The sequence below is a fragment of the Sorghum bicolor genome, chromosome 2 (assembly GCF_000003195.3).
Source record: "Sorghum bicolor cultivar BTx623 chromosome 2, Sorghum_bicolor_NCBIv3, whole genome shotgun sequence".
Classification (NCBI taxonomy): Eukaryota; Viridiplantae; Streptophyta; class Magnoliopsida; order Poales; family Poaceae; genus Sorghum; species Sorghum bicolor.
Window position 1 is genome coordinate 58,083,791 of NC_012871.2, and position 14,960 is coordinate 58,098,750.

The 14,960-nt window shown below is 39.9% G+C and overlaps 2 protein-coding genes across 4 annotated transcripts; both read right to left on the reverse strand.

The window, feature by feature from the left end:
- Positions 1,238-6,115, reverse strand: LOC8055793 (type IV inositol polyphosphate 5-phosphatase 9). The gene is made up of 11 exons (XM_002462296.2): positions 4,994-6,115; positions 4,851-4,907; positions 4,708-4,772; positions 4,009-4,054; positions 3,764-3,909; positions 3,557-3,664; positions 3,115-3,433; positions 2,841-3,025; positions 2,262-2,370; positions 2,014-2,165; positions 1,238-1,832 (listed from the first exon to the last, which is right to left on the reverse strand). Exons 1-11 carry the CDS (start codon positions 4,997-4,999, stop codon positions 1,682-1,684), a joined length of 1,344 nt encoding a protein of 447 aa, XP_002462341.2. The 5' UTR covers positions 5,000-6,115; the 3' UTR covers positions 1,238-1,681.
- LOC8056227 (monoacylglycerol lipase) lies at positions 6,498-13,685 on the reverse strand. Of its 3 annotated transcripts, XR_002450209.1 has the most exons (9): positions 13,088-13,685; positions 12,184-12,222; positions 12,030-12,100; positions 11,319-11,383; positions 11,120-11,212; positions 10,921-11,013; positions 10,058-10,501; positions 8,240-8,299; positions 6,498-6,627 (listed from the first exon to the last, which is right to left on the reverse strand). XR_002450209.1 is itself a non-coding variant. In XM_021454135.1 (8 exons), the coding sequence occupies exons 1-7, from the start codon at positions 13,534-13,536 to the stop codon at positions 10,082-10,084; spliced, it is 1,230 nt and encodes a 409-aa protein (XP_021309810.1). In that variant the 5' UTR covers positions 13,537-13,685; the 3' UTR covers positions 8,239-8,299; positions 10,058-10,081. The 3 variants fall into 3 exon arrangements, 2 of the variants coding, with proteins under 2 accessions (XP_021309810.1, XP_002462342.1); XM_021454135.1 differs by lacking the exon at positions 6,498-6,627 and having other exon boundaries at positions 8,239-8,299; XM_002462297.2 differs by lacking the exons at positions 6,498-6,627; positions 8,240-8,299 and having other exon boundaries at positions 9,778-10,501.

Here is a 14,960-nt window from a genome sequence, read left to right on the forward strand (position 1 = left end):
GAAATGGGATGGTGACATTTCTTTGTTCAACTTTAGCAAGTAGTAGTCCATCATTACTGTATCAAGTACAGGAGGCCTTTGCATATTCATGGTATGCTAACTTTTTTGACAGTAACATGAGTCAGGTCAGTCGCTTATCCTACCAAATCTTTGCTATGTCATTTCGCTGTTAACTAGCCGGCCAATTGTACTTGTCTGCACAAATCAGCTAGCTTTAGTGTGCCATCAGACTAAAATCGACGTCTAAATGGAGGAAGGAGTCAAGTTTGAGTTTGTGACCTCTCGTGCAATTCACATCTTTCATTATCATTATTGGAGGTTATCTCGCTGACAGTGCAAGTTGCTCATGACGACAGTGGTTGCCGCATAGCAAAACACACAAAAAGTGAACAAAAATTAGACTAACCGTAAGTGCCAACAGATAGATTATATATGATCAGACGAAACTTAATTATTGTTTTCCAACCGTTGTAAAACTTAATTCAGATGAAATGTTTGAGCAAATAAATGCCACAGGTGCTTTACCCACTTTAGACCAATCAGGTCGAAAAGTCATGGCATCTCCACTGTATGATTATTTTTCTCTCTAAATCTCCATTGTCTGGTTGTTTGTAGAAAGCAGATCAACTTATTTATATTTTTCTGGTTCAGAATTCCCCGGTAATATTTCCAATTTCCATCATGCATGCTCCAAATTGATAGAAAGATATCCCGAAGTAATGTTCCCATCACGCGTGCTCCAAATTGACACAAAGTACTTCCACAATACTCCCTCCTTTCTAAATCTAAAATAAATAAATACACATATCATTTTTAAAAAAACTACTAACATTTATAATGCATAATAAGTACCATTAGATTAGTTGTAGAATCTATTTTTTAATAAATTTATTTGTAGATCTAAATATTGATATTGTTTTATATAAATCTAGTTAATTAAATTTTAAAAAATTTAGCTTCTTAACAAGAGAGATGCACATTTTCTTGGACAGAGGGCGAACCAACTAGAGTTTGGCACATATTAGACTTTTTAAACATCGCTATAAACTCTAACCTCCAATCACTTTAAGCAACAGAGTGTGTATCTGTGGCCGGTTCAATTAGAACGGTTCAAAACAATTGAACCGGTGGTTCAACCGTTTTTAGCAGTTGGACCATTGAACCAGCGAACCGAGAGCATCAGTTTGATGTCCGGTCCGGTCTCTGGTCCTGATAACTGGGGACTGTACAGATGCCATTTTTAGAGGACAGTAGGGTCGCTGATATTCTTTCAGTTGAAGGTTAATGATGGAAGGTACAATACAAGCCCAAAACCCAGAAGAAACTAGTTTTTGAACGAGCGAAAAAGAATCTGAACATCACCAACAACAGAATAAATCCAAAAAAAAAACCAGCACCTCTTCTCCGATCCTGGTACTCTGTCCATGCAGTTCTTCAGCACACAACTCAATCAGCGTTCAGAAAATTCTAATCCTCTCGAGTAAAAAAAACTTCATATTCATCTCAAGGAGAATTTTCCTCTTGGTTACTCGTTTGGTCCAATCTTGCGTCCAATTCTCTCTCGATTTGACACTCGCGTCGCATCGTCCATGCCATCACTCTCATTGAACAGAGCATGGCTTCTCTTCGTAGACCATCAGTCGCTTCGCTTGGTGAGTTTTGTGCGCAGCAGCCTGGCTGTTTACTTCTGCACCATCCCCTCTGTCTCTGATAATACATCGCATTCAGCGTGGAAAACCGCTCTCACCGGCCGGTGGTCCGATAGCCTGTAGCTGCACGTCTCGTATTGGACTTGCTTCAGGCCCTTGCCTCGCCACAGAATCCTATCGCACCTGCACAAAGAAAGGTAAGCACCTCGATCGTTCTGAGGTCACATTATCGTTCACCACTCAACAAACTCATGCCCATTTGCAGGATTCAGTGCGTAAGGCTTTGCTTGTTCTTTTTTGATTGTTCTCGAAAAGAAAGCATTTTTCCCTCGAAAAGAAACTTGTGTGGGACTGTTGAGCTGACCATGCCGGAGCGCGCTTCTTCTCGCTCCGCGCACTGTCGAAGCACCAGTAGTACTGATCGGAGTTGGGTTGGTACTTGTAGGTGGGGGAGAACGTGATCAAGCCTTCCTGCCAGCCCTCAAAATGCCGCCCTGTTGAGAACTCGAACAATAGCTGCAATCGTGTGACGACAGAGACGCTGCAATGTTATTAAACATTCAGAAAATAGATTAAGATGGCAAGTTGAAGATATCTCGGTGAAGAAAAGACCTGATCGTTTTCCAATAAGATGGCCCAGTTCTTGGCTCTCACCAGTGACCTCGTCTCGGCCTCTTCCAAGGATATTCTATAGTTCAAGTCACCAAGCAAAACTACTTGACTGCATAAATGGGAAAGAAAATATAGCAGTACCATCAACAAAACGTTTGGATAAATCGTCCATAGAGACGTGATGCACAGGGTGATGTATCATGTATGCAATCATGCCCGAATGCCCGATGCCATTTCGGTACCTTGTTACCAGGTTCTTATTCTCAGATGGGATACCCCTTTTGTTTTCATTTACAGAGGAGACAAGCACATCTAGTAAAATTTAAACATGTCACATCAAACTAAAGAACAAAGTCCATAATCATCGGAGAAAAATAAGATCTAAATCATAAGTCTAGAGATCACTTATAATGATCACTAGTAGAATCCATGTTCTAGAAGATGCTTAAGCACTGTTATTGACTTATTGTAGACATATTGAGGAGCTGGTGTGTTGACTTGTTGGCCAAAAAGAGAAAACTGAAACAAATATGAGGCTGAGGTTCAAGCTGAGGTTGAGCTGAGCTAATGTACACCTACTCATGATCAAGGATCTTCTCTGGCAATTCCTGAGATGCAAGTCCAGGGAACCATGTCCTTGTAAGTATGTCCGCAACATCCAAATTCCTCAGCAGCACGTCCCCTTGTTTGCCACCTGAAGCCAGGTGACAACAAACGAAGCAAAAGCTCGTCTCATGCAACACAAATCGGATCGAAACAGAACCCTGCAATCCACACATCCATGTGCATGGTCATATCATTTGTATATATGGATTATATATAGTACGTGCTTCTGTATGCATCTTATGCTTACCTTGTTCCCTAGGCAGCCCATGATGCCCGAACCAATGCATGAAACATCAAGATGATGAATGAGTGGCCTAAGGTTGCTTCTCACCCATACTGACGTAAATATGCCAACCATCTGCTTGCTCCTGATGCATCTGAAGCCTTCTCCCTGCATAGAGCCTTCCTTCGCACCGCTATTTGTAGAATCTTGGTTCAACTTTGCCCTTTCTTCTCTTTCCTTTTTGTTAAGTGCCTCCCCGATTAGCGAGTTCCACTTTGCAGATGCACAGCTCTTCTTAGGACCAAGAACATTTCTCGCATTGAGTGGTACTATCTCCTGGAACCTAAAGCATCATTGGAGCGAATCTTAATCAGCAGGAACAAAACCAACGTCACTTTGACAACATATATGAGTTAACAGGTTGTTTTTTTAAAGAAATCATAACTGGTTGATCTGAATAGGTTACCCGAGAACATAGATGTCATAGGCGTTAGCTCTTGTATCCAACCAATCCTCCAAGTCCAAGCCATCAGATGGTGTGATGCCACCGACATTCCAGGTACTAGCAAACACACTTCATACGCCCAGAAGAAATAAAGATCAGAAATGAAATGCTACGAAGTAGGAATAGGAACACACTCGAGTACTGAAATGCAAGGTAGTGCAAAGCTACCTGTATACAAGTGTATCCTTCTGCCCATTCAAGGGCCTCTTCCCCAAGGTTTCATCCACTAAGCTCGATACCTCAGAGACAGATCCATGGCCATGCAGGTGCTGGCGGTGCAGAAGCTTGCTTGTCACTAGCCTTGACCGGGTGATCTAGAACAAGAACAGCATATATGTTATATGCTTCAACTTTGCTAACAGAGAAGAAAACGAGTAGCTACAACCTACAGGTGCATGTCTGCTTGGTCTCACCTTTCTGTTCTCTCCCATGTTGTAGTATAGACTGGAGATCGCCCACCTGTTTAATAGTAGCATGCAGGAGCATTCGTGCACGACCATGCAATAACCAAACATGGCAAAGTGCTGCATGTTATATAACTAAGGAAACAGGAAGGAAACAAAGGGAGAAAACAGTAACTGTGATGTTGACATATCAAGCAGAGGGCTTCATCACGCCCAATAATTATCTTCAAAACATTCACACAGTACAGTGCATGTCAAGCTTTTTATGGACCAGCTGATTCACTGCTGGTTCTGATCATAACAAAGCCATGGCTCCATTCCAAATACAAGAAAGCAATGTGAGTAAATTAACATCAGGACTTGGGAGACTATTTTTCTATCAAATGGTACAAGAAGCAATATGAGTATGCAGTCCGGAGTGTTCTGATTGGCAAGCTACACTGTCATGCTTGATATGGTTTGGCTGGGTAAGACAACCATCCTCAGTTGAATAAAGGCTGGGTGGGAAGAGACAAGGCACACTTGTGCAACTTGTCTACCTAATATATATTGTTATTATTATCTGTATCTTATGCACTTGTGCTACCATTGGGTTTTTGGCAATCCAATCATGCAACTTGTGCTTTTATTTTGCAAGAATTTTTGTACTCTTGTCCCTATTTTCATGTGTGTATTGTTTGAAAATTCACAGAGATCTCAAGGCTGTACCGGCTTCTCTGCTGCGTTGGTTGACTGCATGGATAGATCTTGTAGGTAGCATAGGCTTTATAGACCTGAAAAACAATTCTGCTAGGGTGTTAATGCGCTTAATTATGAGCAGTTTCTTAACACAAGTGTGATAGTATGCTTACCTCTCCCCGAGTCCCCAAAATGAAGATATTATGTCTCATGGTTATCAGGTTGTGCTTCTATCCTCAGAACCGGAAAAGGAACATTCTTATAAATGGTGAATTCCTGGGCCAACTACTAGAAATTTCAAATGAAAAACAAATACCTCCATCCGGTTCTACATGTTTTTCCCCAGGGATATGGAGACTTTAAACTAGTGATTTTACAGAAGTTCTGTCCAGGGAAAAAAGAAGGATTGAAAATAGGGAGAAGAAAAGAGACAGGCAAAGCACCTCTAGGCAAGACCAGTGCCCACCGTTCATTTTTCCAGAAAATTCAGATTGGCATTTGCCACATTTTTCTACATAGACAAGCAACCAGTCTCATGAAACCACCATCGTTCTTTTTTAGCATTAGACGGAGCCAGGGCAGGTAGTAGAATGGTCCCACGTCACAGCAGGAGAAATTCTGTCCGTGCATTTCTCTGGTAGACATGCCTACACACTGGCATGCAGCCACGCACAGCTGTGGGAACTAGAAGTCTACGACACTGGCAAAATCTGTAGTTGCAAGATTCCTGAATGGGCATTACTGCTTTATTGGTCAACAGTCAGATTCCATCTGTGCTAGCGCCTAGCGCGAGTTTAAAAAAATGGCAAGCTAGGAGGATCAAAATGTTTTTTTTATTAAGATAAGAAGAAATAGACACCAAAATTCAGGTACTCGAATCTGTATGGTTAGATGCATGACCATACCTCTTCCTCAACCAAGTCTTAGCCTCTTTTCAGGAACCTTGAAATATTGGGAAATTAGCAACAAGAAGTAAGAGCGATCTAGAAATAATTAGGAATTATCACTCGTAACATAAGGATACATTCAAATGATGTAAGCACCACATGTAATTATTTATGTAACTGAGAGAGGGATAATTATCTGTGTAACTTTTTTTAACGTAATTATCTATGTAACTGAGAGGGGGATAATTGATTCATATTCTTTTAGGTTTGTTGTCTCATCAATGTCCAAGATGTAGTGGTGTTTTATTTGCAAATAAAAAAGATGTCGTGGTGTTCTTTAATAGAAGTTTTGCTTATAATGCTAGTGCGAATTGAAGGGAGTTTGAACTCAGAGCTACAGAAATCTCCATTTTAAAGGAAAGTTGCATATCTTAACGGATAAATAATATGACATTTGGTAAATCAATCGTAATTGCCTTTTAAAAGGGAACAAGTCCATGTTCTTTTTTTTTCTTTGATCATCATGAAGCAAATGATCAGCGTAGCCAAAATCGGGCACTTACACCAAAAATGGTTGGTGTTAGGCCAGTCTCAATGCATGTTTCATGAGAGTGTCATGCACATTAAATAAGATGTCACATAAATAAAATTGCTGACTTGGCAGGGTCATTAAATAAAGGAGTTTCATTTCATCCTCATGAAACTCCTATGGCTCGGTTACCTAGTTTATAGTCTTAATAACTGTGCCATAAAACTATGTATTGAGACTGGCGACTTACTACTTGCATATTCGGCAGACTCACTGCTACAACGTCCATAACTTTTTGCTTATTGAAAAAAAAGTTCATTTCATTGATGCTGGGTAAATACGATCCTCGCCTCTCTGAGGATGGCTCACGTTGTAATTGCTTTCTGTTAGGAGTTCAACTGAAATAAAAGTGTCTCATTAACACATAAGAACTTGGTATTACACTTTACTGGCTGTTTATCAACCAATATGAGACTAGCTTCGAAATCATGATCAGTTAAAGGATGACAAAATTTATCCAGCGATGTTTCTTTCCTGAATGCAACAAAGACCAACCACAAGATCACTAGAACTGTTAGATGTGAACTTCACTACATGAGTAAAATTGCAATCACAACATCCTTGATATCACAATTTGGATTACTCATGACTGCACTTCTTTCCTATCATTGCAGAATACGGATTCACATGCGCTTAGCGCGGAGTTCGATTAGTAGTTTCCAATTTTCCATACTTCAATCAGTTCATAATTTTTTTGTTTTATATTTGGTCATGCTAAACATACAGAAATCAAACCTTCTACAATATTATACACTCATGAAAACATCACAGGTAAATGGCATTTAAATGATGAAACTACCTGCAAACTTTATAAAGTCGAGAGCATAAGAGTGGTACAACACACCTGAGTTGTACCAATTTTGTGGCTAGAACAATAAAGTGAATCTTAACAGGCCCCGCTTAGAGAAAGATGGAAAGATATGCCATAACCATAAGAAACAAAGAACCCATGTACTCTATGTTAGCTACAACAGAGCTCTAAAATGTGTTCAGAAATTCATACTAGCCAAACCAATATGATAATACAGAGTACCAATTTTGTGCACACATTAACTGTAGCAAAAGATAAGAGGCTGAATTTCGCCCGCGGTCCTAATACTTGATGCCATTTACTTTTAGTGGTCCATGAGTTGTAACTTAGATACTGTTTTTTATAACGATTTTAATATCTAATAAATCTATGAGTACCGGGATTATGAATGCGCTCTGCAAGATAAATCTATGTTTATGATGTATTTGTTTTGAAAACAAATGCTCTTTTATTACTATTGATGGTCGAAGTTTAAAAAAATGACCAGATTTTGGTCAAAGCATCAAGTAATTGTGGCCAGAGGGAGTATATTAAAAACCCCATGTGAACAAACTGTTTCTACATACAACATTAAAGATGATTTGGCTGCATAAAATTGCTAGGTCGATTTTAAATGGTGAGAAAAAAATGTGTAGACATCATTTTCTGAGTGGCGTTTGGTTCATGATAATAAATAATGTCAACACCATGACTGCCTCACTTGGCACTGAACCCAATCAGATATCCTTTTGGCAAACTAACTGCATGATGTTTTAATTTTGTAATATACTTCTCTCAGCATTTTTCTACATATGGCAATGCAATAGCCACACAGGGTGTCATACAAGCATGTAACAAAGGACAATATCTAGTGTGATTACATATCAATACCCACCCTCCATAATTTAATAAGTATATATGGTCACTAATTGGTCATGAGCAGTTCAGAGTACATATGCAAGTTGATGCATACCTTTTCTAGAAGATAATAGGAACAACCAAACATTTGGGGATGACTTGGATCACCAAATTATTATATTCACTCTTTTCTATTTCTGCCAAATCTTGCAACACTACTCTCTCTAGTCTCTAATTCCAAAAGTAGGTCATGGATAAAGTAACAAAGTAGATTAAATGACCTAGTGTCTTCATTTATTATGTATCACAAATGATGACTCAACAATTTATGCCATTGACAGGAATTATTAAGGACAAGGAAGAAAAAGGCACAAGAAGCATCAAAATTCTAAAACAACCAATATTTAGAGAAAATTTGCAAAGGCTAAAAAAACTTACATTTAGAAACAGAGGGAGGACTATTGAACCAAATGCATTTTCAGACTATGAAGGTACATACTACAAAATGAAAAGAAGGTAATAAGATAATACTGTAGTCGTAACCTTGACCTCATAGAAAAATGCCAAAATCTTGATTTTATATCCATTGGACAAACATTGTAAAAACATTAATTTCCAAGGGAAACACTTTCATACATACAACTTTTTGGTTAGGTGATTTCAGAAAAGCTTTGATCAACCCAACTTGCAAGATATAAAAGAAACTGAAAAAGGTATATTATTATAACATGGAACTACCTGTAAGTATCATCTTTGCTAGAAGTGAGATGCCAAATTAACTATTTACATACATTTTAAAAGTGGCAGTCTAGCTTAGTTGGAGCAGATGATAAAAAAAAAGGTACCTCAAATTATTGGAGCATAATCAAAAGCATGGTTGCGGTCAAGGCTAAAGTAAAGATTGAATTTACATTATCTTTGCCTCCAACAGTAGTATTACACACAAATGCATAAAACAAGAACTAAAAGGAGATAAGTCCAGTATACTGAATATGTGAACAAGCATGTAGCAAAGAAGTAGATCAATTGCTTACTTGAAATAAAACGGACAGCATAAAACAACATGATGTGACAAAAAACAGTTAATGAAAACATATAATTGTTATTCTAAATCACCTTTCAGTGGCATGTCAAGGCTACATCATCCTTACCCTTGGTTTCAGAAACACCTACTCCACAAACTTACACTGAAGCAAGCAAAACCAATGCAAGACAGAATTCTACCTCATGTCTTATTTTTCGTAGTGAGATCAAGATGTAACAACATATGGAGCATTAATCCACCTCATGACCAGATGAACGAATTATGCTACAGAAAAGGTGATTTAAAAAGCAGTGATTTCTTTCAAAATGAAAAAAAAAGAAATAAAAAGTTTTTTTTATAATAAACAGCATATATACAAGATAGTAACAAACAAGATAGTAATTATATGTCATAAATACAAGTCGATCTAGGTTTGTCTTAAGTTTTTCAACCATCAATATCTAAGTTGTTTGACAAAACAAGATTGACATTAATAGATCATTATAAAAATACTTCCATAATATACAAACTCTTTTATTTAAGATAATATATGCTTATTGATATTGCTACTCAAAATAAAAATTACAAAAGTCTGACTTTAAGACAAATCTAGATAGGTTTATATGTTTTATTGCAGGAAGTACAATATAGGTCCATGAAAGTGCTACTAGATTTGTAACATACTAACATCTTCAGCAGAAAAAACATCCGATGCAACTTTTGCCATACAGAATTAATTCATCGGACTACTATTAGCATCAACCAAACATCAATCAACTGTGATTGAATGTTGACGCCGAGCAAAAGCTACATATCAGTAAAAGTGAACATCAACGACATATAATTTGGCTTCTATGCTTAAAAATTACAATATTAATTACTGAAATATTCATCTCGCCAATCTGACATGATGAAGTTAAAAAGATGTGAGAAAATGACCGAGGGCAGTCCAGAAAAAAAAATGTGAACCAAGCCTTTTCTTTTAAAGTGGCACTGAACTAACTGTGTATTAGGAGATACATTATTTTCAGCTTAACCCTAATATTATTTACATCTCATGTAGGCTCTTTCCGAACTTATACAACAGAAATTTAGACAACAAATGATTGTGAAGAACATAATGATAACATCCTAATTCCTAGAACATCCTCGTTTACAGTTACACTATTCTGCACTCTATGCCATGTATACAGTTCTAGTAAAACCGCTGGTAACTACATAAGAGGAAGCACCTTGTAGTTGATACTTGATTCACCTCACCATCCCTGGAGAACATCAAGTCTTGCACTCAACCAATTGATGATATCATTTGCAATATCATCCCTTTCAGGTTCAAAGAGAAGATCATGTAAATATCCATCATATAATTTTATTGATTTATTTGTTGACATTGATGCTTGGTATAATCGCTCCGATGCTCTCGGATCAGTTATTGTGTCAGCTGTACCATGGAGAACAAGAAAAGGGACAGTAACTCTGCTCAAGTTTCTTTGCAAAAATGACGATATCCGGAGTATTTCATTGCCAGTTCTGACTCTAATTGGTCCAGTATACACAAGGGGATCTGAATATTTCATCTTCAGAGCCTCTGGGTCGCGTGAAACAGGAGGTCCTCTCTTATGCAAAGCACTGACTCGGTATTTTGGAGCTAGCATGGAGAATATTGGTGCAACAACCTGATGTTTGAGAAATGACAAAATATAAGCATTTCAGAGTCCAACAATAAGAAAAGGCCCCACTGAGGTTCCTGTTGTAGTCACTAATATCCAGATCATCCAGATCAAAACATAAATATGACCTAAAGAAGAACATTAAATGAATGGGTTCTGTGCTGCAGTCAAACAGAAATTCTTGTGTAACACAAAATGCTTTCTTGATCCTAAAGAAACAGGCATGATAATGAGCCATTGGAAATTCAATTCTGCCTTGGACAAAATGGTAAGAAGACGTGTTTATTTCATTTCAGATCATTAAACTGAAGAACAAATCGAACATGCAAGACAATCTCCCTCATGCACTCGTGTAGAAGGATGGCATTATACACAGAAAATAACGACAAGGGGAGTTTCTTTGAAGACAAACATCTACTGCTTACTTTGATGATTGGATGAGATGGTTGAACATGAATAGCTGGCGACGTTAAGACCACCCCTTCTACATGAAGTTCTACAAAAGGATCCAGCACAGCCTTTGGACATTCATGCAAAAAGGAAAATTTATTGAAATTAAGATCCTGCTTATGTGACCTACAGTCTTACTGAAAAGGTCAATTAAATCAAACAGCTTTGCTTTACCTTCAAAACAATAGCTCCACCAGTGGAGTGCCCAAATAAGAAGCACGGCAAACCACGGTTTTCCTCCAATACAACATCCTCCAGAAATTCTTTCTGCACAGGAAGGAACTTCAAAAATAGATCGAGAAAATACTGCAAGAAAAAAACTGCAACTTGAAATTTATATCTATGAACATATTCTGAATGTATGAAACAGTACCAAGTCACCAACAGCATGATCAAGCGACGAAACATATCCATGAACCCCATCACTTCCACCATGTCCTTCAGAGACAAAATACAACAAGATGAAAATCATACAACTACCGGATATACGCATAACAAGAGCAGAAATGAAAGTAAAAATCAGCTCCATGAAGTAGCATAGAAGAGAAAGGACTAGTTAAGAGTAGCTCATGCAATACTGAGTCAACAAAAGGTCCAAGACCTGCTAAATATGAAAACCTTCTGATCATTGTATCATTTATAGAAGATATTCAGAATAAAGTCCAAGTCAGACTCAACCTGGCTCAACTCAACTGCTCTGTTAGTCCGTTTAACTCAAAATAAAGTATAAGAAACATTTGGAGAGGCTTTCATTGAGGCATCCTACCACAATGTGACATGCAGAATTAAACAGAGGTAGCTACCTCATGATTCTGAAGTTCACTACAGTAACTGGAAAGGGACTAATGGAGTAATCTTTAGCCATCTAAATTATGAAAAATATCACTGCCACGTTTGCGGTGCTGTGGACCTAATAAACCTTTCAAAGAGTAAGACCTTATTTCTAGATTGAAGGTCTTAAAATCAAGAATCTCAGATTGGCTTAAGAGGCAACTGATTTACATGGTCTTAGTGAGACCACTCAAAGCAATGCACAGATTGTACCAAATTAACAATTGAGCACTAATATGTGACAGTAACTCACCAATCCAGTCCATGGCATAAACTTTAAGCCCTTGATCATTCAACAGTTTTGCGAAATGGTTGTACCTTCCACTGCAGATCAATGCTATCAGCAAAAGCCACTATGTAAAACAATCATGGAAATATGGAATACATGTATAGCATATGTTCTGTACCTATGCTCATTTAGACCATGCAACAGTACAACAACGCCCCTGCATATTTGAGAAGCATAAAAAAAGTAAAAGACAAGTTAATTACTAGAATAAAAAAATGAGGCATTCAAGGTACTAGTGTGCCATCTCATATATTAAACTGGTAACCATTTCATCATTCATGTACAGTTCAAGATAATATGCCTCCTGTAGGTTGAAGGTTTCCCAAACATACAGAGCATGCAGGACTTGATATGTAGAGCATGCATACGTGTAGGCATGTAGCCTTGGTATTTGTAAATCAAGTCTTGTTTGCTAGTGCATTGTTGTATCTGTATCATCACTAGAAAAGGTTCCAACAATACACAATTCAAAAAAGAGCTGATACTAATCAAATCATCTAGGAAACTAGGATTGTTTCCGTCATTACCAATACAAGCATTCAAACAAATCTTGTAACCATTAGGTGTGAAGTGGGTCCAATAGAATTCAGTCCCCAACATCATTTCCTTGTAGTAACCCACTTTTGCATGATTAGTAACCCACTTTTGCATGATCTAATCCTGAAGAAGCTCCAGAAGAGACATGCAAACTTATGGCCCGGCACTAGTAGAACGTAGCCATGTTTTCCGTTACCCCTTTGCTACAAGACAAACTGATTCCCCTAATGCAGACAACAACAAAAAAACAAAAGGCTTCGAATTATGCACCTGCTCGATGCTATCAACACCACCAAAACATCTATCAAATAATCAATCCCGCCAAAATTACACGGTCCTTAATTGTCTCAGCACGTCAGGTTTGAATACCCAACCGCTCGATTTCATCACGTTCCAACACAGCTCACACTTATATGATTTCAAAGAAAATAATAATAATTAATGATAATAATCGCGGGTTTCTGGGGGTAGGCAGGTGTGAATACTTGAGGCGATCGGCGGCGGCCGGAGTCCAAGACTGCGTGAAGAGCGCGTCGCCCCTGGCGGTCTCGAACACGGCGAAATCCCTCCTGCTCCTCCCCTTCCTCGTCCCCGCCTCGGTCGCCTCCGCCGCGGCCTCCTCCCGCAGCCTCCGGATCGCCAGCTCCCGCCTCACGGCCGCGTCCATCTCCACCGCCTTCTTCCTCTCCGTGCCCCCTTGTACGACCACCACCACGTCCTCCTCCTCCTCCCCCTCCCCATCCCCTTCAGCAGCCGCAGAGGCCATCTCCGGAGCGGGCGGCGGTACCGCGAGGCAGAGCCGCCGCCGCGGCTGATCCTGCGGCCGCGCGGCGCCAGGCCGGAGCGTGACGAGGACGCGGACCTCCGCCGCCCGCGACGGCCGGAGCGAGGGGATCGCCCCCGTCGTCGGCGACGCCGCGGGTGGGGCCCACATGTGCCGACTCGGCCGGAGGAGTCGGGGAGAAATGGAAGCACGGGATGGGAGTATGGGACAAGGGGAAGAAGGGCAAGGGATCTCGGAATAGAAGCTTCCCCGATGATGATGGTTATTATTGTGAGATGAGAAAGAAATCTCCCATCAAATCTTTCGCGCGGCCGTTATTATACCCTCCCCGAATTTGGAATTCCTCACGGCGCTGGACTAACGCAGGTGGGCCGCCCCAGGACGCGCGTCGATGTGAGTTTGACACGTGGGACCGAGCGCGGGAGTTGAACGGCCGGTGCCGGATGTCAGTGTATGGAGCAGGTTATGTGGGGAGTTTTTTTTTTTCTAGGCGTTGCTATGGCACGTGGCGAGGTGTGAGTGGAAGCGTGGCGGACGAACATTGATGGTGCATGCGTGACCGAAGTGGAGCAGGTCTATAGGTGCTGGTGAGGTTTGATCCCTGTGGGTCCCGGAGCCGTGGTTCATTGTACTCCCTCCGTCAAAAAAAAATTGCATGAGTGCACTCACAATGCAGACTCTATCATAGAGTCTAAAGTTATTTATTATCTCGAACAATGTGGACTTGGAGTCAAATAAGACTTGGAGTTTTATTTTTTCTACCTCTTTCTTCAATAAATACGGTGCCACATCAGCAAAATACCATAAATAATATATAATTAATTGTCTTAGACTCTATGATAGAGTCTTGCATTGGGAGTGCCCTGACCTGATCAAGGACAAGGTGATCTCTATATAAGCTCAATAATATTGATTGGGATGTATGTGCTGCGGATGCAGCGGAATAGAAGGCCTTGTTTAGTTCACCCCGAAATCCAAAAAAATTTCAAAATTTCCTGTCACATCGAATCTTACGGCACATGCATGAAGTATTAAATATAGACGAAAACAAAAACCAATCACACAGTTTGACTGTAAATCACGAGACGAAACTTTTGACTCTAGTTAGTCTATGATTGGACAATATTTACCACAAACAAACGAAAGTGCTACAGTTTCGAAAACTTTTCAGTTTTCGGAACTAAGGCCGAAGTAGGCATAGGGAACAACCTTTGCCGCTTAAGGTTGTTGTCCAATGGGTAACTGATCTTGCTTTTGACCTACAGCAGGTGGGGAACCATCAAAATCCTGCAAGGAAAGAAGCAGTTCCACGGTGGGAGAAACCGGGGGCAGGCTAGCTGAAATACAACATTGATGGAGCTTTCTATGATCGGGGCAACGGTGCTGTGTTACGGGATGAAAATGGAATTTTTGTTCGGCCCAGTGCTCAATCGTATGACCACTGTCTTGATGCTCTTACTGCTGAGGCACTGGCAATGCCGCGATGGCCTCTGTATGGCTCGATATATCAACACCCATAAAGTCTGGCTAGAGACAGACTCTCAAAAGATGCTGCGTCTATGGCAGGCTAGCCC